At 45.9% G+C, this 23800-nt stretch overlaps 1 protein-coding gene across 3 annotated transcripts in view; it reads right to left on the bottom strand.

Moving 5' to 3' along the window:
* Nucleotides 1-23800, bottom strand: part of MARCHF2 (membrane associated ring-CH-type finger 2) — an 87778-nt gene that overhangs the window by 26440 nt on the left and 37538 nt on the right. For 2 of the 3 annotated variants that reach the window (XM_074939781.1, XM_074939782.1), the window contains exon 3: nucleotides 18959-19154. In XM_074939781.1, the coding sequence (XP_074795882.1) occupies nucleotides 18959-19154 (196 nt within the window). Of the gene's footprint in view, nucleotides 1-2123; nucleotides 2738-3233; nucleotides 3462-18958; nucleotides 19155-23800 lie in introns of those variants that run through there. The other variant, XM_074939783.1, reaches the window with a different exon arrangement.

Genomic DNA, 23800 nt, shown 5'->3' with positions numbered 1-23800 from the left:
GCTCAGCTCACCGTCACCGTATGTCTCCTAGGTGCTGGCAGGCGCGGTACTGCATTGCTACACAGCAGCAGTTTATTGCCTTTTGGCAGCAGACAGTGCAGTATGACTGGTAGCTGTCGTCGCCGTAGTCCTGGGTGCTCTTTTAACCGACCTCAGTGAGGTCAGGGGCACCTGGGCAGACATGGGAGTGACTCAGCCAGGTCATTTCCCTTTTAAGTTTCGTCTCATGGTGATTGAGTCCTACCGGCAGTGCACTGTCTTTTAATCAGCAGACAGCAGAAGATGATGGCCAGCAGTCATACTGCACCGTCTTCTGCCGAGCACCCAGGAGAGGACGATGGCTAGCGGTCGTGCTGCACAGTCTGCTGCCAGCAAGATGTACAAAGATAGATGAAGTGGCTCAAAACAAGAAATAGACCAGATTTGTTTTGTATTCATTTTCTCCTCCCTCCCTCCGTGAAATCAACGGCCTGCTAAACCCAGTTTTGAGTTCTATCCTTGAGGGGGCCATTCAGTTTCTCGCAAAGCCACCTGCTTTGTTGATTTTAATTCCCTGTAAGCCAACCCTGTAAGCCATGTCGTTAGTCGCCCCTCCCTCCATCAGGGTAATGGGGGACAATTGTTCCGCGCCTTTTTTCTGTGCAGGCGCCATACCACGGCAAGCATGGAGCCCGCTCAGATCACTTTGCCAATTAGGAGCACATTAAAACACCACACGCATTATCCAGCAGTATATGCAGTACCAGAACCTGGCAAAGCGAAACCGGGCGAGTAGGTGACGTCAGCGCGGTGACGAGAGTGATGAGGACATGGACACAGACTTCTCTCAAAGCACGGGCCCTGGCAATGTGGGCATCATGGTGCTAATGGGGCAGGTTCACGTGGTGGAAAGCCAATTCTGGGCTTGGGAAACAAGCACAGACTGGTGGGACCGCATAGTGTTGCGGGTCTGGGACGATGCCCAGTGGCTGCGAAACTTTCGCATGCATAAGGGCACTTTCATGGAACTTTGTGACTTGCTTTCCCCTGCCCTGAGGCGCAATACCACCAAGATGAGAGCAGCCCTCACAGTTTAGAAGCGAGTGGCAATAGCCCTGTGGAAGCTTGTAACGCCAGACAGCTACCTGTCAGTTGGGAATCAATTTGGAGTGGGCAAATCTACTGTGGGGGCTGCTGTGATGCCAATGCAATCAAAGATCTGCTGATATCAAGGGTAGTGACCCTGGGAAATGTGCAGGTCATAGTGGATGGCTTTGCTGCAATGGGATTCCCTAACTGTGGTGGGGCCATAGACGGAACCCATATCCCTATCTTGGCACCGGAGCACCAAGCCAGCGAGTACATAAACTGCAAGGGGCACTTTTCAATAGTGCTGCAAGCACTGGTGGATCACAAGGGACGTTTCACCAACATCAACGTGGGATGGCCGGGAAAGGTACATGAAGCTCGCATTTTCAGGAACTGTGGTCTGTTTCAAAAGCTGCAGCAAAGGACTTTATTCCCAGACCAGAAAATAATCGTTGGGGATGATGAAATGCCTATATGTATCCCTGAGGACCCAGCCTACCCCTTAATGTCATGGCTCATGAAGCCGTACACAGGCAGCCTGGACAGTAGTCAGGAGCTGTTCAACTACAGGCTGAGCAAGTGCAGAATGGTGGTAGAATGTGCATTTGGACGTTTAAAAGCGCACTGGCGCAGTTTACTGACTCAGTTAGACCTCAGCAAAACCAATATTCCCACTGTTATTACTGCTTGCTGTGCACTCCACAATATCTGTGAGAGTAAGGGGGAGACGTTTATGGCGGGGTGGGAGGTTGAGGCAAATCGCCTGGCTGCTGGTTACGCACAGCCAGACACCACGGCGGTTAGAAGAGCACAGGAGGGCGCACTGCGCATCAGAGAAGCTTTGAAAACCAGTTTCATGACTGGCCAGGCTACAGTGTGAAAGTTCTGTTTGTTTCTCCTTGATGAAACCCCCCGCCCCTTGGTTCACTCTACTTCCCTGTAAGCTAACCACCCTCTCCTCCTCCCTTTGATCACCGCTTGCAGAGGCAAGAAAGTCATTGTTGCTTCACATTCATGCATTCTTTATTAATTCATCACACAAATAGGGGGATAACTATTAAGGTAGCCCAGGAGGGGTGGTGGAGGAGAGAAGCACCAGGAGGGGTGGTGGAGGAGGGAAGGACAAGGCCACACAGCACTTTAAAAGTTTAAAACTTATTGAATGCCAGCCTTCTGTTGCTTGGGCAATCCTCTAGGGTGGAGTGACTGGGTGGCCGGAGGCCCCCCCACCGCGTTCTTGGGCGTCTGGGTGAGGCAGCTATGGAACTTGGGGAGGAGGGCGGTTGGTTACACAGGGGCTGTAGCAGCGGTCTGTGCTCCTACTGCCTTTCCTGCAGCTCAACCATACGCTGGAGCATATTAGTTTGATCTTCCAGCAGCCTCAGCATTGAATCCTGCCTCCTCTCATCATGCTGCCGCCATCTTTCAGCTTCAGCCCTCTCTTCAGCCCGCCACTTACTCTCTTCAGCCCGCTGCCTCTCCTCCCGGTCATTTTGTGCTTTCCTGCACTCTGACATTGTCTCCCTCCACGCATTCGTCTGTGCTCTGTCAGTGTGGGAGGACAGCATGAGCTCAGAGAACATTTCATCGTGAGTGCATTTTTTTTGCCTTCTAATCTTCACTAGCCTCTGGGAAGGAGAAGATCCTGTGATCCTTGAAACACATGCAGCTGGTGGAGAGAAAAAAAGGGACAGTGGTATTTAAAAAGACATTTTATAGAACAATGGGTACACTCTTTCACGGTAAACCTTACTGTTAACATTACATACATAGCACATGTGCTTTCGTTCCAAGATTGCATTTTGCCTCCCCCAAGCACGTGGCTAGCCCCTCCAAGTGGCTAACAGCGGGGAACATTTCTGTTCAACCACAGGCAAACAGCCCAGCAGGAACGGGCATCTCTGAATGTCCCCTTAAGAAAAGCACCCTATTTCAACCAGGTGACCATGAATGATATCACTCTCCTGAGGAGAGCACAGAGAGATAAAGAGAGGATGTTGTTTGAACGCCAGCAAACATACACTGCAATGCTTTGTTCTACAATGATTCCCGAGTACATGCTACTGACCTGGAGTGGTAAAGTGGAGCCGCGAATGCCATGGCAAATTAATCATTAAACATGCTTGCTTTTAAACCATGTATAATATTTTAAAAGGTACACTCACCAGAGATCCCTTCTCCGCCTGGCGGGTCCGGAAGGCAGCCTTGGGTGGGTTTGGGGGGTACTGGCTCCAGGTCCAGGGTGAGAAACAGTTCCTGGCTGTCAGGAAAACCGGTTTCTCCGCTTGCTTGCTGTGAGCTATCTTCCTCATCCTCAAAATCTGCTTCTGTGTTGCCTTCATCTCCATTGAAGGAGTCAAACAACATGGTTGGGGTAGTGGTGGCTGAACCCCCTAAAATGGCATGCAGCTCATCATAGAGCATGGATTCCTGTCCCCATACAGCAATCAGATCCCGTACCTCCCATTCGGTCCATGCTGGAGCTCTTTTACGATTCTGGGACTCCATCATGGTCACCTCTGCTGATGAGCTCTGCACTCACCTGCAGCTCACCACACTGGCCAAACAGGAAATGAAATTCAAAAGTTCGCAGGCCTTTTCCTGTCTACCTGGCCAGTGCATCTGACTTGAGAGCGCTGTCCAGAGCGGTCACAATGGAGCACTCTGGAATAGCTCCCGGAGGCCAATACTGTCTAATTGCATCCACAGTACCCCAAATTCAACCCAGCAAGGCTGATTTCAGCGCTAATCCCCTTGTCGGGGGTGGAGTACGGAAATCGATTTTAAGAGCCCTTTAAGTCGAAAAAAAGGGCTTCGTCGTGTGGACGGGTGCAGGGTTAAATCGATTTAACGCTGCTAAATTCGACCTCAACTCCTAGTGTAGACCAGGGCTAGGAGCGTAGTGAAGCACTGGAATGGGTTACCTAGGGAGGTGGTGGAATCTCCACCCTTAGAGGTTTTTAAGGCCCGACTTGACAAAGCCTTGGCTGTTGAGATATAGTTAGTGTTGGTCCTGCTTTGAGCAGGAGATTGGACTAGATGACCTCCTGAGGTCTCTTCCAACCCTAATATTCTATGATTCTAAGCCATGTGAAAACAAGATTTCAAGAAGAGTAGCATGGCTGATGGTGTCATAGTCAGCAGCCAGGTCATGGAAGATGAGGATGAAGTACTGATTCTGAACTTTAGCTTGGAATTGATCATCAGAGACTTTGGTAAGAGCAATTTGGTGAAATAAATTGGAGAAGAAGTGGAAAAGAGGAACACCAGGCAACAATTATCAAGTGTGTTCAAAGGGCTTAGAGATGAAAGGGAGAAGGAAGATGGAGAGGCAAGTAGGGTCAAGGGAGAGATTTTTGTTTTGTTTTTTGGGAGAGACTAAAGCGTGCTTGTACTGTGAGGGGAAAGAGGCAGAGGAGAGAGAGGAGAGTAAGGGAATGGATGAGAATAGGTGCAAGGGTGATCAGGATGGGATGGGAGAGGTCTCTGGGGCAAGTGGAGGGGCTAGAGGAGGACAGCAGACAAGAAACTTCGGCATCTGTGGAGGATGACAGAGTTGTAGGACGGGAAGGTCACATTGTATTTTGTTAATTTTCTCTTGGAAGAAGTCAGCAAGAACTGGAAAGGAACATGGCAGAGAACCAGAGGAGGAGGCTGCAGTGTTTCCAAACCTGACTGGATGCTACTGACATTAAAAAGAAAATAAGAGAATGTAAAATCCTCTACCTGTTACAGTTCCAGTACAGCGCTCCCACTTGGCCGTAACCCAAACTGGTGTGAGGGGATTTAGCTGCTGGATCCCTGGGCATTTTAAGCTTTCAGAGTCTCAGCAGAGTCCAGGTACTGCCCCTTCTTGAGGTCCCTACGCACAATCAGGGTGCAGAACCTCTAGCACCCCCTCCTGAGAAATGTGCCAAGTGGTTCATTGCCCAGCCCCAGCGCCAGAGTTGAGCCTTCAGATCCCCCCATATAGTTTAAACACACCGTCTTCCAGAATTTCAGCCATGTCGGTATTCTGGGCAGACAGTTCATGGTAGGTGTAATGCATCAAATGCACAGCCACTCTGCACAGGATTCTAATACTGTCCTTTAATTACATGAGAAGTACACTGATCTGTAGAAAAATAAACTGCACGCATTTGTCCGCCTCCTTTTCCTCGCCACTCCAGAACATTCGTTGGGCTGGGGTCAGAGTCATCTGGGGCATCCAGGATCCTCTGCAGCAGTGCATGGCTTGTGTTGTCAAACATGGAGCCTTCTCTCCCCACCCCATCTTCTCTGACCTTGGCTGATCTGTCCCCTTCCTCTCTCCTGCCCAAAACTCCCTGTGTGGCTCTGTCTTCCCTCTGTGATTCCTTTATAAGCCCCTGCTTTGTCACCTCTGTCTGCTTTGTTTGGGAGCTGACCACAGATGTCAGCCCCCAGCAGACAAGCAGCAGGAAGTGACTTCTCCCTGAATAGGAGGCTGCTGGGTTCTAAGGACCTACCACTGTGCCTGGTAGGAGGTCAGACTGCTGAAAGCAGGGGTGGGCAAACTACGGCCTGAGGACCGCATCTGGCCCTTCAGATATTTTAATCTGGCCCTCAAGCTCCTGCCAGGGAGCAGGGTCGGGGGCTTGCTCCATGCGGCTCCCAGAAGCAGCGGCACGTCCCTCCTCCAGCTCCTACGTGAAGGGGCAGCCAGGGGGCTCCGCACGCCCCAAGTGCCGCCCCCGCAGCTCCTACTGGCCAGCAAACGGGGCCAATGGGAGCTGCAGGGGTGGTGCCTGTGGATGGGGCAGCGTGCAGAGCCACCTGGTCAGGGCCGCCCGGGGAGGTGGGGGCCAAGTGGGGCAATTTGCCCCAGGCCCCACAGACAGGGCGGGGGCAATTCTGGCGGCAATTTGGCAGCAGGTCTTTCAATCCCTCCTCTTCCTCATCAGCGGCAGCTCAATCGCTCTGCTTCAGTCTTCTGTGGCAATTCGGCAGCGGGTCCTCCTGTCCTCTTCTTTCTTCAGCAGCATGACTTGGGTTTTTATTTTTATTTTTCTTCGCCGCTTGGGGCAGCAAAACTAATTTTTTTTTAATGGAAGGGGCCCCCGAAATTGCTTTGCCCCGGGCATCCTGAATCCTCTGGGCGGCACTGCACCTGGCCGCAGCTCCACGTAGAAGGTGGAGTGGGGACATGCCACTGCTTCCGGGAGCTGCTTGAGGTAAGTGCCGCCCAGAGTCTGTACCCCTGACCCCCTCCTACCATCCAACCCCTTGCCCCAGCCCTGATCCCCCCCTCCCGGCCCTCTGAACCTCTCGGTCCCACCCTGCTCCACTCCAGAGCCTGCACCCACAGCTGGAGCCCTCACCCCCCCACACACCGCCCAACCCCCTGCCCCAGCCCAGAGCCCCCTCCTGTACTCTGGACCTCATTTCTGGCTCAACCCCAGAGCCCGCACACACAGCTGGAGCCCTCACATCCTCCCGCATGCCAAACCCCAATTTCGTGAGCATTCATGGCCCACCATACAACTTCCATATCCAGATTTGCCCCTTGAGCCATAAAGTTTGCCCATCCCTGGCTTAAAGCCTTGTCAGCAGTGGAGGACACACAGAAAGAGGCGCTCCACGATACAGCAATTTCATAACAACTCCACAACACTGAACAGAATTAATTAGTTGTAGAGATTCCCCAAATTACCACCATTGGCAGGCCCATGCAACACACTGCAACTGGAGCAGAAAGGGGAATGAAACCGCAAGACAAACTCATTTAAAAACTTCAAAAATACTGAGATTCATGCAAGACAAAAACCACTGACCTTCATAAAATAACTAAATTAGGTGAATCTGATCAGTTAACAGACTAATTAGAGACTGAATTATTTGTAGTATAACTGATAAGCAGGTCAAAGCAAGGTTATTTCAAAGTTAAGTAAATTTCTTGCAAAGTACAGCAGATAATTGCAGGGTGTGTGAAAACTGTGCTTCCTAACTGTTTACATGCAGTAAAAAAAATCTGACTGCATTTAATTTAAAATGGATGCTATGGCATAAAGACAGAATGGAAGGGTACACAAACTGCAAACCCAGATGTGTATGAAACAAACATGGAAGCAATTCCAACATGGTGCAAAGTGACCAGTCAAAAGGTTACAGTGTCATGAATGGTTTCAGAGTAGCAGTAAACACAATTATTTTGCAGTGAAATACAAGAACATACAATAATAGACATACAGCTGGAGGACAAAACGGATGATGATGATGATACAGAAACAGAGCTCTTTGTTGGGTCGCTTCATACATTTCAAAGCAAGGATTTACAAGAGATCAGTTGGCAATGTTGTAAATACGTGAACAAGGTATGAATGTCAAAATATTTATGGGCCCAAGGGTGACTGGCAAGAGAAAAACTTTTTGGAATTTAAAATGGTTACTGAAACACACATACTGAAATATTTGGATTTAACAAAGACCCTAAGACCTTAGTTGGTCTGGGGATAGACCAGTGATGGTTCAGGGTGGATTTTATTACCCAAACATGATACCTTTAAGTAGTTGTTTTCAGTAAAGTTATGGCCCTTCAGCACGAGTCACAAAAGTATGTGCCCATTCTCTCACTGGCCCTGACCTTCACAGGATTTCTCTCTCTAGGTTCTTAGATAAAGTGTGCTCCTCTTTCAGTTGGACCGATCTGTCATTGGGCTTGTTAACAGCTGTTGCTGTGAAGTCAACAGTGCATCTGCCTAACCCAGGAACGAGAGTAGGAAATCAGTTCAGACACCTATTTTGTTCCCCCGGAAACCTTGATTACTCAGTGCACGTCAGCATTACGAGGAGCATGAGCTTCCCAATGACAGGAGTGAGTTATTATATTTAGGCAGCACTTGTAACTGCTGGGAGCTTCTGGAGCTGCAGCTTGTAGCAAAGGAGACTGGCAATCATCCATTCCTGGATCAGGATGCTGGCAGCCAATGGCAGTCTCTCACTGACTCAGGTATGGACTGGGTGGCATGTCCTATTAATAGCAGGTAGCTAGGCAAAGTTTCTAGTTAGCCCATTTACAACACTGCAGCAGGGGACAGGAAATGGTTAAAATGATTTTAAATGTTTAAATTAATAGTTAAAATAAAGAGGAGCGAATTAGCACTATAAATAGCCTCCAACAGGAAACCAGCAAAGGGCTCCAAACTAGGGATGTAAATATTATTTTAAAAAGTTAGCCGTTTATATAATTTTAATCCTTTAGTTTAACTGGTGAACTGCTGGGGCTGGGGCTGCTCTGGCCGGCCTGGGTTTAACCGTTAGGGCAGGTTAATTGGCAAGACTAATGCTTACCAGTTAACTGGTTAACCATTTACTATTTTACATGCCTACTCCAAACACAAGAGAAATCACAGACAGTTACGCACTCACTGACAATCTGAGAGACAGGAAGGGCAAACGGGCAAGGCTCAGGCACAAATGGGGAAAATAGATAAAGCTTAAAACCATTTACAAAAAAAGAAACATAGGTATCAAAGTATTTTGGTGGATCCTTTCCCCCTTGTCCCCCCCTCTCCCCAGCCAGGGAAGGGGAGAGACACATAGGGAGGAGTGAATGCAGAGGGAAGTACCAAAGCCTTTAACAGACCACTCAGTGCTTCGGCAGTAAGCAGCAGCCAGAGAGATTAATGAAGTCCATGCAGAACAGTGATATTTTCCCAGAAAAGGCTGCCCATGTCAATATAAACAAAGACCCAGCAGCATCTTGAAGAATGGCCCCTAGGGAGAAAGGAGGCATAGACTCAGCAAAGAATGACTCAACTCACATAGTTCTGCCTGAAGGCCTAAAAGAGAGAGCTTATACAGTTGTTACAGTGCATCCCATAAGAGCAAATGGACTCCACGGGCAGCAGATATACAAACAGACTAACTGATGTACTGGGCTACTACAATTGATCAGACCAAAGACTTCTTTTGTTCATAAGCAGCAAACCTCTGGAATGAAGGAGTTTCCTAGTTATTGCAAAACCTCTCTGAACACCTGAAATACAAGATGTGTTTTCTAAGATGAACCCTATAGAGTAATTATTAGAGTAATCGCCTCCTCAGACGTTCTTGTTAAACCCTGGATTTGTGCTGGAAATGGCCCACCTTGATTATCATACACAATGTAAGGAGAGTGATCACTTTAGATAAGCTATTACCAACAGGAGAGTGGGTTTGTGGGGGTGGGGGTGGGGGTGGGGAGAAAACCTGGATTTCTGCTGGAAATGGCCCAACTTGATTATCATACACATTGTAAGGAGAGTGATCACTTTAGATAAGCTATTACTAGCAGGAGAGTGGGGTGGGGGGAAGAGAAAACCTTTTGTAGTGGTAAACACCCATTTTTTCATGGTTTGTGTGTATAAAAAGATCTTCTGTACTTTCCACAGTATGCATCCGATGAAGTGAGCTGTAGCTCACGAAAGCTTATGCTCAAATAAATTGGTTAGTCTCTAAGGTGCCACAAGTCCTCCTGTTCTTTTTATAGAGTAATTATGCCTTTTGTTTGCACTTGACCTGGTTTTACTAAAGTAGAAACATCTGGTTCAAAGCAATTCTACGCACTCCGAGTTCCTATAGTCCGGGGTCTATTCTTAACGGCTTTAAAGACTAAAAGAGCTAGAACAACACTGGCTGGAAACCAGTGTGCTCAGATCACAACTACAGTCAGACCAAAACGGTGTTTAAAGATCATCCATGTAGCAGTGGCAAGCAAACATTAGGAAATGCCAGAATTAAGATTGCCCCCTACAACCTTAATTCACTCCCGCATTAAGATACAGTGTGTGATCATATAATTCAAATCTTTCTTCCACAGAACCCCTGCCTCATTTAGGGCATAGGCCAGATGGCACTCCCTTAATGAGAAGGTATTCAATATTTTGTATTGTTTTATCATCATTGTTCAGTGTGAGACTCCAGGGCGTCTATCTGTACACTATTCAAATCCTGCTCTGAACAGAGAATTATTAATTTCCTCACGAGCTTTTTCATGGTGCTCATCACTACAGTATCTGAGGGATTCACAAATATAAATCTAGTTACCTTCACAACACTCCTGGGAGATGACTGGATATTATCTCCATTTTACAGATGAACTGAGGCACAGAGAGATGAAAAGTTTTGGGGTCCAATTTGAGATGCTTAGAACCCAATTCTTCATAGTTCCTAGCATCATACAGCACTGTATATGCCAACAAGTTAAAGAAGTATGGGCTGGATGAATGGTCTATAAGGTGAATAGAAAGCTGGCTAGATTGCCGGGCTCAACAGGTAGTGATCAATGGCTCGATGTCTAGTTGGCAGCTGGTATCAAGCGGAGTGCCCCAAGGGTCGGTCCAGGGGCCAGTTTTTTTCCAATAGCTTCATTAATGATCTCAAGGATGGCGTGGATTGCACCCTCAGCAAGTTTGTAGATGACACTAAACTGGGAGGAGTGGTAGATATGCTGGAGGGTAGGAATAGGATACAGAGGGACCTAGACAAATGAGAGGATTGGGCCAAAAGATATCTGATGAGGTTCAACAAGGACAAGTGCAGAGTCCTGCACTTAGGATGGAAGAATCCCATGCACTGCTACAGACTAGGGACCGAGTGGCTCGGCAGCAGTTCTGCAGAAAAGGACCTTGGGATTACAGTGGATATGAGTCAACAGCGTGCCCTTGTTGCCAAGAAGGCCAATGGCATTTTGCGCTGTATAAGTAGGAGCACTGCCAGCAGATCGAGGGACGTGATCGTTCCCCTCTATTCGGCATTGGTGAGGCCTCATCTGGAGTACTGTGTCCAGTTTTGGGCTCCACACTACAAGAAGGATGTGGAAAGAGTCCAGCGGAGGGCAACAAAAATGATTAGGAGGCTGGAGCACATGACATATGAGGAGAGGCTGAGGGAACTGGGATTATTTAGTCTGCAGAAGAGAAGAATGAGGGGGGATTTGATAGCTGCTTTCAACTACCTGAAAGGGGGTTCCAAAGAGGATGGATCTAGATTGTTCTCAGTGGTACCAGATGACAGAACAAGGAGTAATGGTCTCAAGTTGCAGTGGGGGAGGTTTAGGTTGGATATTAGAAAAAGCTTTTTCACTAGGAGGGTGGTGAAGCACTGGAATGGGTTACCTAGGGAGGTGGTAGAATTGCCTTCGTTAGAGGTTTTTAAGGTCAGGCTTGACAAAGCCCTGGCTGGGATGATTTAGTTGGGGATTGGTCCTGCTTTGAGCAGGGGATTGGACTAGATGACCTCCTGAGGTCCCTTCCAACCCTGATATTCTGCGATTCTATGAAAGCCCAGCTCCCATTGATTTCAGTTGCAGCTGTGAGCACTCAGCATTTCAGCAAATCAGACTACAGGGTTCCAAGTCAGGCACCCAGAAAATGAGGAACACACAATTCGTGATCCAGTTGCGAAAAATCTGATTGAAATGACTTGCCCAGCATCACACAGGAACTCTGTGACAGAGGCAGGGATAGAATCCAATTCTCCAGGGCAGCATTCGACTGTGTAAATCACGAGACCATCTTTTCTCTTCCTCTGCCTCATTCACTGCACACCTTCCAATACTCAGCTGTGGCCTGGGCTTAGTAGTTCCTCCCTCTTTGAGGGGTAGGCTTTTAGTTTTGGGCAGGTCTCCTGCCTGTCCCACTTCTGCAAATAGCAACATCTTCCAACTTCTGCAACAAATAAACAAGGTAGAGGGACTTATACAAAGACAACAGACTCCTTCGCTGTCCAACCCTGATTCACTCAGCAGAGCAAGTCCTTCCTGTGCACTCAGTGAGATGGGGCATGTGGAAAAAAACAGTCTGTGATCATGTAATTAAAGACTAAATCATAATGGTAAGAGGGAAAACAGCACAATGAAGATTATGGATTTCAAGGGGGCAGACTTTAGCAAACTCAGGGAGCTGGTAGGTAATATCCCATGGGAAGCAAGGGGAAAAACAGTAGAAGCGAGTTGGCAGTTTTTCAAAGAGACATTATTAAGGGCACAAGAGCAAACTATCCCACTGCACAGGAAAGATGGGAAGTATGGCAAGAGACCACCCTGGTTTAACCAGATCTTCAATGATCTGAAACTCAGAAAAAGAGTCCTACAAAAAAAGTGAAAACTAGGTCAAATGACAAAGGATGAATATAAACAAATACCACAAGTATTTAGGGATGAAATTAGAAAGGCCAAGGCACAAAACAAGATTAAACTAGCTAGAGACATAAAGGGTAACAAGCAAACATTCTACAAATAAGTTAGAAGCAAGAGGAAGACCACGGATAGGATAGGCCCATTACTCAGTGGGGTGGGGGGGGGGAGGTGGACAATAACAGAAAATGTGGAAATGGTAGTGCTAAATGACCTTTTTGTTTTGGTTTTCACCAAAAAGGTTAGTAGTGATTAGATATCTCATCGTGAATGCCAGTGAAAATGAGGTAGGATCAGAGGCTAAAATAGGGAAAGAACAAGTTAAAAATTATTTAGACAAGTTGGAAGTCTTCAGGTCACCAGGGCCTGATGAAATGCATCCTAGAATATTCAAGGAGCTAACCAAGGAGATATCTGAGCCATTAGCGATTATCTTTGAAAAGTCATGGAAGACAGGAGAGATTCCAGAGGACTGGAAAAGGGCAAATATAGTGCCAATCTATAAAAAGGAAAATAAGGACAACCTGGGGAATTACAGACCAGTCAGTTTAACTTCTGTACCCATAACGATAATGGAGCAAATAATCAATCAATTTGCAGACACCTAGAAGATAATAAGGTGATAAGTAACAGCATGGATTTGTCAAGAACAAATCACGTCAAACCAACCTACTAGCTTTCTTTGACAGGGCAACAAGCTGAGTGTCACATCTAGAATAAAAGAGGACTTCTTCACCTCCTGGTGACCACAACTGACATTTGTGTCTCATTTGGATTTGACCATTTTTAGTTGTAACCTCAAAACTTTGTTTTCTTTCAGTGCACTGCCTCTGTGTTTTTAGAATGTATCCATACTATGTCATCATGGCTGCAGAATCCATTTGGGCGGAGTATTCCTTGAAGCCATCAATAGGACTTTAAAGTTTATCATCTTTGGCCGTTAATTCGTCCACCTTGGAATTTAAACTAATCATCTTTCACGTGCTCTGGCCTCTTATCAATGGCCATTAGAAGTGCGTGCATGGTCAAGCAATGGCTCTGTTGAGATCCACCCCCAAATGCAGGCCTCTCCCAATGTTGACTTGAATAAATATCAAAATTGGCAATGAGTTTCCACACCATTAGATTTTACAAAGCTATTTTATGTCTCCCCAGAACCTGTACCAATCACAAACCTGAAAGTGTCACTAAAGATAGATGGCTCTCAGACAGAAGGTGCCTAAACAGGATGTCCAAATGCTGCACTTAGCTCACATCAACACATATGTTTCCGTTTTATGCATTGGATGCTTTTACTAGCACTTAAGTGCAGGATTTGGATGTCCTATTTAGGTACCTGATATGGAAAATTAGGCATTGTGTAAGGTTAAATAACCCAAGTGCTGCTGGGCATATCAGTAGTATGTATCTTCACAGCTGAGATACAGGCCCTGCCCTAGTAAATGTTATAGAGTATAAGATCTTGTGAGCTCTAAACCACCAGGCTATGTAGCAGAATCCTTAGGACAAATACATTTTATTTATCGCAGCTCACGAAAGCTTATGCTCAAATAAATTTGTTAGTCTCTAAGGTGCCACAAGTCCTCCTGCTCTTTTTACATCTTTACTATATCCCATTCTATAGCCCTGCCTGGGTGGAGCAAGATCACAATGAAATTGCCTGATGGGAATGGGAGCACACACAAGGGGGAGGATTATGGGAACTGTGGGCACCTGAACTAGGTTTCCTAATTCTTCTATTATGGAATTTTCCTTCTGGCAGAGTAGTCACCAACAGATCTGGGGGAACCCCCAAGGGGAGACTTTATTAAGTTTACAAAAACAAAAGACAATAAGAAAGTAAACCTCCAAGCCAGCTGCACAAATAGTCTTGATAAAGGCCCCATCCAATCCTTCTCCAAGCTGCCCAACCTGAATATGAAGTGAATAGTGGGGGGAGAAGTTTACAAGGAATTTCCGTAGGTGATGGGATAGAAGAGTAGCTGGATCAGTGAGATCCACTAAAGGTGAGTGTTCAGCAGACTCTTTTAAAGGACTCTCAGCCAATGGCTCTCCAAGCTAAGCAACGTCTTGTCTGGTGATTTGGCAATATGACATTTCTTTGTTGTTGCCATCAAAACTAGTAACAACAGGCATTATCAGACTACCACCTAGTCATGTACTGATTTGACTGTGTGTGTGTGTGTGTGTTTGAAAAGTGTGAATTGGGAGTGCTTTGCTCCAGGTAGGCCTTGAGTGATTGATTGAAGTGTGAACCAGGAGAGGCTTTGAGCTGGGGTAGCTGCTTCAAGCCAGCAGTCTTATAAAAAGAAAAGGAGGACGTGTGGCACCTTAGAGACTAACCAATTTATTTGAGCATAAGCTTTCGTGAGCTACAGATCACTTCATCGGATGTATTCAGTGGAAAATACAGTGAGGAGATTTATATACACACAGAACATGAAAAAATGGGTGTTTATCACGCACAGTGTAAGGAGAGTGATCACTTAAGATGAGCTATTACCAGCGGGGGGGGGAGGGAAAAAACCTTTTGTAGTCTTATAAAAAGGCAGCCAGCTGCGAACCTAGCAATTAGTGAACGGAGGAGAAGCAAACAGAGGGAGTTTGCCTGGGAACCATCTGAGAGGAGCTACAGTGAGCGCTCTTGAGGTAGGTGCTGTATTGGGGGGCTGTGTTGTGAGCTGGTGGGGTGAATATCTGAGTATCTGTCTGCTGTGACCGTTTGTTTGACTAGTGTTTGACAAGTCCACCAAATCAGGAAGAGGAAGTGGCTGAGTCATTCTACAAGCAGGTAACACACATGAGCAAGTATTAATGGGGGATTTTAACTTCCCTTACATCTGTTGGAAAACTATTACAGCAAAACTGCAAGTTCTGAACATGTGTAGGTGACAACTTTCAAAACAAGTAGAGGGTCATCCAGTTTGGATCTGGTTTTGACGAACAGGGAGGAATTAGTTGAAAATGTGAAGGTGGTCAGGAACTTGGGAAGAAGTGATCATGCTCTGATGAATTCAAGATCCTATGGAAAGGAGGACATGAGAACAGCAAAACAAGGACACTGGACTTCAGAAACATGGATTTCAACCATTTCAGAGAAATAGTAAGCACCATCTCATGGAAAGACCAATTAGGAAGAAAAGGAGCCAAAGGGAGCTGGCAGTTCCTAAAAGATGTAATACTAGAGGCTCAACATCAAGCTATTCCAGCGTGAGAAAAGGTAAGACGACCCAGAGGAGGCCAACATGGCTGCACAAGGAGCTTTTTAACAATCTAAAAACCAAAATGGATACATACAGGAAATGGAAGGACAGGCATTTCACCCAGGAAGCATACATGGGAATAGTACGAGCGTGTAGGGACAAAAATCAGAAAAGCCCAGGCAAACAATGAGTTACAGCTGGCAAGGAATGTTAGAGATAACAAGAAGGGGTTCTTCAAAAGTCAGAAAAAAAAAGAAAGATCCAGGATGGTGTGGATCTGCTGCTAATGGAGAAGGTGAGCTGGTAATGGAAGATGATAGGAAGGCAGAGCTGCTCAATGCTTACTTAGCTTCAGTCTTCTCACAGAAAATAACATGTGACCGGACGACTAGTGAAGTTACCATAGACAATAAAGGGGAAGGGATGAAGATCAGATAAGCAAAGAACACGTCAGAGATCTTCAGACCAATCTGAATGAATTCAGATCTGTGGGGCCAGAAGCTATTCACCCGAGGGTACTGAAAGAATTAGCTGAAGAAATCTCGGAGCTACTGGCAATAATATTTGCAAATGCATGGACGACAATAGAGGTCCCAGAAGACTGGAGAAGGGCTAATGTAGTGCCCATTTTTAAAAGGGGGGAAAGGAGGAGCCAAGGAACTACAGACCAGTCAGCCTAACTTTTGATACCTGGGAAGCTACTACAGCAATATATAAAACATTCAATTTGCGAATACCTGGACAATGAAGGGGGTAACATTAGCAGTCAGCATGGATTCACCAAGAACAAATCATGCCAAACCAGCTTGATTTACTTTTCTGACGGGATAACTGGGTTGGTGGATAAGGGGAATGCAGTGGACATAATATATCTGGACTTCAGCACGGCTTTTGACACAGTCCCACATGACATTCTGATAGGTAAGCTGGAGAAACAAGAGCTTGGCAGAACTACCATTAAGTGGATACATAACTGGTTAAAAAACTGCAAACAAAGAGTAACCACTAATGGAATTATGTCAGATTGGAGGGAGGTTTCAAGTGGGGTTTCACAGGAGTCTGTTCTGGTTCCGGTGCTGTTTAAAGTCTGTATTAATGACCTGGATGAAGGAACAGAGAGCACACTGATCAGATTTGCAGATGACACAAAGATAGGGGAGCTGCCAACACTTCGGAGGATAGAGCTAAGATACAGATGGATCTTGATTAATTGGAGAACTGGGCTAAAGACAACACAATGAAATTCAACAAAGACAAATGTAAGGTGCTACACAGAGAAGAAAAAACAAATGCACAAATACAAAGTGGGGGATAACTGGCTTGGCAGCAGCACTGTTGAGAAGAATCTGGGAATTGTGGTGGATCACAGCCTCAACATGAGAGTCAGAATGAGATGCTGTTGCAAAAAAAAAAACAAAACAAATGCAATTTTAGGTTGCACTAACAGAGGCATAGCATGCAAGTCACGGGAAGTGAGAGTACTGCTCTACTCGGTGCTGGTTAGGCTTCAGCTGGAGTATGTGCATCATTGCATCCCCCAATGTGTAGAAAGCATGTGGAGAAATTGGAAAGGATCCAGAGGTGAGCAACAAAGATGATCAAAGGGATGGAATGCAAGCTATATGAGCAAAGGCTGAAGGAAGTGGATATGTTTAGTTTGGAAAAGAAGAGATTGAGGGGGGACAATCTCCCTTCTTCAAATACTTGAAAGGCTGCCATAAAAAAGATGGAGCAAAGTTGTTCTCTCTTGTCACAGAGGGCAGGACAAGAGGCACTGGATTCAAACTTCAGCATAGCAGATTTAGATTAAATCTCAGGAAAAACTTCCTAACTGTTAGGACAATGAAACAGACTGCCTAGGGACATTGTGGAAGGTGTTTTGCTGGAGGTTTTCAAAAGGAGGCTGGATAGCCATCTGTCTGGGATGGTTTAGACACAACAAATCCTGCATCTTGACAGGGGGTTAGACGAGATGACCCTTGTGGTCTCTTCCACCACTATGATTCTAACAAGTTTCGAATCTATTTAGCTTTGAAACCTTATCAGGCCTATTTAGTAAAATCATGTTTTCTGACTAACTCAGCTGCTGCCCCCTTGCACTGTAACTCACAATTTATTTATTCATCCCAGGGGAAACACATCTGCAAGCTCAGTGATGTTTTAGATATGCTCACCCTGAGCAGGAGTCAGTCCCAAGCTCTTCAGCAGGTATAGTATAGTAGCTGCACAGTAATTTGATAAGTCTGAAAGATCAATTGGTCTAAGATATCTTCCTCTCCTGTATGGAATGACCCCTACAATGAGCAGGAGATGTGACACTACAACCAGCCAGAGCAAACCTACCTAAAGAGGGGAAGGAACCGAACTTTCTGACCTACAAACCAAATGCTTTCATGTATGTCAGGGTCACTCACTAAGGACTGGTCCATGACATACAACATCAAAAGTGTACCATGCATCATATTTATGGACAAGATACACCAAGGAAATTAAATGCAAGAGAACTACGTTAATGCAACATTGAGATATTAGATGCCAAAATATTGAGGAGGATAGGGAACGAAAAATGACTTCTCAAAGCCATTAACATGAATATTAAGTTAATAAAGGGGACACCACATAGAAGAAGACAGAATTCTACCTATGTATGGACAACAGGGCAAATGAAAACAACAATTCTGCATTTCCACAGTGTTTTTGTTTGCAGTCTCAATCATAAAGGCAAATTTATAGTTCTCTGGCCTCCTCATTCACCCAATTGTGTCTGCCTATAAGGAGGCTAAACAACAAATATCCTAACCTCACCCCCATTCTCCAACCCTCCTCTAGGGCATACACCTGTCTCTCAGCCAACTCCCAGTCAGACTAAAGGCATGAACTCTGCTCTTCCACAGATTTCTTACAGCTCAAGTTACTATGTCAGGCCATTTTTATAATGTGTCATATATTCCCCTCACATTATATTAGTTTTATTAAAATTGAGGAAAAATGACTATTTCTCAGTAATTTTTTTAATCAATGCTGGTTATAGTGCATTAAAAGGACATGATCAAATTGTCTATGTCCAAAACAAACCTCTGGTTGAGAATGATCCACCATGTGACTGGGAGACTGTTTCATCTATATGTAGGGCCTACACTAAGTTATGCAACTTTTAAAAATAAACTATGCAGGTTCGATTTTTAAAAAACACTGAAGGAAGGAGATGATTCATGTTTTGCTAAATACACAGAATCATAGAATCTCAGGGTTGGAAGGGACCTCAGGAGGTCAGCTAGTCCAACCCCCTGCTCAAAAGCAGGACCAATCCCCAATTTTTGCCCCATATCCCTAAATGGCCCCCTCAAGGATTGAACTCACAACCCCGGGTTTAGCAGGCCAAAGCTCAAACCACTGAGCTATCCTTCCCCACAGCTTAACAGACAGGCTGAATCTAGGGCCCAAGGGACCTGACGGTACCCAGAGTACTGAATTAAATACTGTTAAATCAGTCATTTTCCTTCAAAGGTAAAGAAAATAACATATGAAAAGCCAAGCAGGAGGAAAGTGGTACCTCTGTGAGGGGCCTTGGTCTTCTCTCTACGACAAACTCAGTATGGCAGAGCTCACAGTAACTAGTGTTGGAGGAGGAGAGCCATTTTTCCAGGCAGCTCTTGTGCACGGTCCCCAGTGTTCCTGTGCAGTCGCAGGGAGAAAGCAGCCCCTCCCCATTTCCACCTTCATGGCAGATTCGACAGATGGGACCATCACTAAAGAAAGAGGCAAATAATGGGATGAAATTGCTGTCAGACTGGGCAGAATGGCACAGCCATGCCCAGGGAACATTGAGACATCCCGCCATTCCCTGCAAGGGCATGCTATAATGCTAGACAAGGTGCTGCATTGTGCTGGAGATTGGGGGAATCTTCAAAGCAAACTGCTGTGGCAGCAGCAGAAATAGCGTCAAAAAGATACACAGTAAATGACAGCATGTGGACCATGTCAGTAACTGCAAGAGCATTACTAAAAGTTACATCTTAGCCTATGTTAGTACGTAATGAGGGAGCAAAAATTACAGTGGACCAGGGTCCACAATGGCTACCTGTACTGCTGGGGAGGCTTCTGAAAAGCACCAGATTAAGATGCTATGGACCGATTCAGAGTCTTCATTTTCAAGCATACGCTGTAAACAGAAATATCTCCCTAAAGAGCTTAGGGTCTCAGCTCTACAGCATACACAGCAATCATGAATATCCAAGTCATGAAATCACAATGTTAAAAATCAGATAATTGAGACTATCACTTGCTTTCCCCCTCCCACCTACTCACATTTTGGCAGCTGCTGTCTCAAAACCAGCAAGAACTAAAGACCAAGGTTGCATCTGAAATAAAAACAGATCAGGAGCCATGCTCTCAAAAGGCATACCATGTGCTAATAAATAAAAGACCACCCAGCAAAATTAGTGGCATACTAAGCTTCTCTGTCCACCACACTGCAACCAACTCCACCATCCATTTGTACACTGTCCATATATAGTATCAGCTCTGCAGGGTTAGGAGGCTATTTCTTCCTACATATCTACAGAGGCCAGGCCTAGCACACAGACTGCACTTTAGTAATAATACAATGCATTAATCATTCCCCTTGTGGTTTGAAATATCACCAAAGACAGACATATTGGAATCAAGTGAGGAGGAAGCCAACACAGTAATCAGAGAGATTTGATTTTAAAGGTCAAGTATCTTCTGACCTGCCAGGACTAGAAAAGCTTTGGAAGACTAGTGCAAATACTTTCAGGGCCTTTTAAGTTTTCCAAGCAATGGTCCTGGGTTGTTGATCGAAATGAAAATAGTTCAGTTTGTCCATATAGTCCTGAGGGTACCTTTCCCTGGGTCTTTCTTGAATTCTGTTATTGTGCACTGTTAGCACAGTCCAAAGCTGCTCACCACAGGAGCATTGTCCAAGTAGCTCATAAGAGCATTTACAATTACAGAAAGAAAGAAAGGGACAGAGAAGCACAAAGGAATGGGTTGAAACAACAAAATCTACAGAGAACTCTGGCAAAATGAGGGAGAATTTCTGCCTCATAGATTCATATTGGTTTAGGTGGAATTTGCATTTTCAGTGATGAATCAATGCAACACATAAAATTAAATTGCATGGAAGTGAAATGAATGCAAATAATCTGTCTTCAAGGAGTCTGGCCTGGTCATGCTGACTTCCTGGCTACATTGCTCTCTCTCGTGGATCTGGTCTTACATTTCATTGTTAATTGTTACATTGCCGAGGGTTTAAATTTAATGTAAATATAAGAAGCGTTTTAGAGATCACAGGATGCCAGAAACAGAAAAAGTCGTCTTGGAATCCCCCCAGGCGCCTCTCCACAGCATCAGGAAAACACTGCAGTGAAACTGCAACAGAAAGGTCATGTTGGAGGAAGTGCCAAGGAGCAGAAGGCAGGGCAATATGCCAGGAAACTCCCATTCAGGAAAATGCTCTTTTTGGAAAGAAGGGGAGGTAATCTGAGACACAATCCCACAAAACTGTTCCCAATTCCAGCTGGGTGCTTAGTAAATTTCATATAAATGGCCCAAATTAATAACTCCTTTATGGGGGGCGTGGGGGTGGGAGGGTCGTAAACCACGTTTTAGCCTGTTGTTCTGCTGTGAAGGCTCTTAGCCCTCTGCTGCTGTATGATTTCTTGGCAGTGCTCCAACACAGTCTGTACATAGAAGGCCTTGTGCCTGGCCAATAACTTTCTTTGTCTGCTTGTTCCAAGGCTAAGTTTGGGTTTAATGACCTCCTCTCACCTCCTGTTGGAGTCAGCATTTGGGAGGTATGTGAGGACAGGGAGTGGGGAGAGCAGGAAGCAGCAGGTGTCACCTGCACCCAGCTTCTCTGCTAGAGAGAAGGTAGGTCAGGGTCTTTGGTTGACACTTGCAGGGATTGGGGAGAGTCAGCACCCCTCTCCCACTGCTGCCAGTGGGTAGAACTAAGGAGGTGCAGCTCTGTCCTACCCAGTCTGTGCTAGCACTGAAGGACGTCTTCCTTCCCCCATACTGCTAAACCTGGCTCATGCCACAGTTCACTCACTGGGACTTCCATCAACTGCTCCTCTCGGGCCTCGATGACTATCCAGCCTTCACGACAAGCAACAGTCATGTGCAATGCCCCGGGGAGTTCTGAACTCAATGTGGAAAGTGGCAGGGGACTGATGAAGTGATATCAGGGTGGGGTGACATGGTCAAAGCGCTTTCCTGCTACTCTGACCATGTTGCCACACCTTGGCATCACTTCACCAACCTGTCACCTTCCATGTCAAGTTCAGAGCTCGCCAGGGCACTGAACATTCCATAATATACACATCCCCCATTGTATTCTGCCCATTCTCCTTGCTCCATCTACTCCCACCTTCTTCTGCCTCCGGCTCCTGGAACCCTCTGCCAGCGTGCCACAAGCCCTCGCTTGCTTTCAAATCCCACTTGACACTGCTTGACTCCATTCCTGGGCCTCCTACTCCTCTCTGCTTGCCCTAGCCAGGACTTGGATGAAAAAAACAAAACACTATAGCTTAGAAGCCTCATGCAAAACATAAAAGTATCTTGGCTCTCCCTACTTCTGCCTCTTTCTTTTGATCCACAGTGCAATTCTTCAGGGCATGGGGCAGCGTCTTATTTCAGTCAAGCACCAAATCCAGTTATGGTGCTATATAAATATGGCTCAGATAATGTATAAGCAGCATTAACAACTCAGGTAGTTTATAATAAAAACAACAAAACAAAACAAACAAAACAACCACCCCAAATCTCAAATACTCTCATGCTTTTGTGTTATTTGCTAAGAACTGCATCTGAGAGATATTTTATCTACTCTCTTCCTGTTTGAGAAATCTCAGATTTCCAGTGTCCTAATATAACCTTGGCTACCAATAAGCAATCCAGTGGATAACATCTGAAATGCTTTCAAAATAAAAAGGCAAAATTTTGCTGGCACTACAAAGGAAATATTTCAAAAGTGACTCCATTTTGTGGAGAGATTGCAACCCTGACCTAGCTCTGTCTCTCTCTCTCACGGTTTTAAGATCAGTCACGCTGTTCCTGGCATTGTTTGGTTTCATGAGATCTTGAGGTCAGTTACTGTGGCAGGACAGAGTTTACATTATCAGTTGTGTGGTTCCTTCCATCTCTTCCTATTTTGCTTTCAACAGCTCTTCCATTTCACATACTTACTGAGCCAAATAAATGCAGCAGCAGCACTCAGTACAGTAGAACCTCAGAGTTACGGACACCTCGGGAACGGAGGTTGTTCATAACTCTGAACAAGCTGTTATGGGACGCTCCTCAGGGTGGACTGCTCAGAGCAAGGGCTCAGAGTTCTGCAGTGGCTGCCTGGTGAGTGGGGGTGAGGACTGGTTCTAGCCCCCGGCTGCAAAGTTAATGAGAGAGGCACTCTGGGAGACTGCAGTGTCAGTGGGCAAACAGTGCAGGCTGTGGTCCTTTAAAACAGAGCTGCTCCTCCAGAGTGCAGCATGCAGGCATGAGTTCTGGCTCCAGCAGCTTCCACTCCATGACACATTTCAGTAGCAGCTCAGAAAATCTCTTTCCCGGACTCTGAGCTTGCAAGCTTGTTCCCCTCCAGCCAGGGGGGGAGGGAAAAGGGAAAACAGCATTCACCACCTCCTACCTGTAAGTGGCTGCCCCAACCCATGGTTAGTAGGGAGTGGGGACGGGGACAGGCAGTTCAGATGTGCCTACCTTTAAGATGCAATACAGGCATGGTATAGTACTGTATTTGCTGGTTTATTTGTGGGGTTTGGGGAGGGGGAGGGGTTTGGTCTCCGTTGCTGCCTGATAGCTTACTTCCGGTTCCCCATGGTGTCCACTTGACCTGTCGGTCTGTAACTCTGATGTTGGTATCTTTGAGGTTCTACTGTATTTCACTTTGTTCTGCAGTTACTTAGCTCTTGGTTTGGCCATGTTCACAATCAGATTCAGCCACATGGCTCTGTTTGACTTCACCAACACCTTAAATAGTTGTGAAAATGCAGAGATTTGAAACAGCAATGGCTGAGTAGGATTCCATTACAGCCATATAGACACCCGCACACCAGGAGCCCTAAAAGCAGCACAATTTACAGATACGATTGCATTTTTATGCTCTGGAATTCCAGACAGAGTTTGCTTAACTGATCCTCATTCCCCCACCTAATTTAAAGGCATGAGCTGTTTCCCACCCAGTGGAATGTCCCAAGTCTTGAATCCAGGATTGGGAGTCCCCAGACAGCTGCCACATCCTGGCCTCCACCCAATGGCTACTGAAACTGGATGGGCTCAGAAGCTAGGGCTATAGCCCCAGCCAAGGCACTAGCCACGAGAGCTCTGATTGGAGGATTGACTAGCTTCACCAATTGGTCCA

Source organism: Natator depressus, chromosome 25 (genome assembly GCF_965152275.1).
Source record: "Natator depressus isolate rNatDep1 chromosome 25, rNatDep2.hap1, whole genome shotgun sequence".
NCBI lineage: Eukaryota > Metazoa > Chordata > Testudines > Cheloniidae > Natator > Natator depressus.
This window is presented reverse-complemented; position numbering and strand designations above follow the sequence as displayed.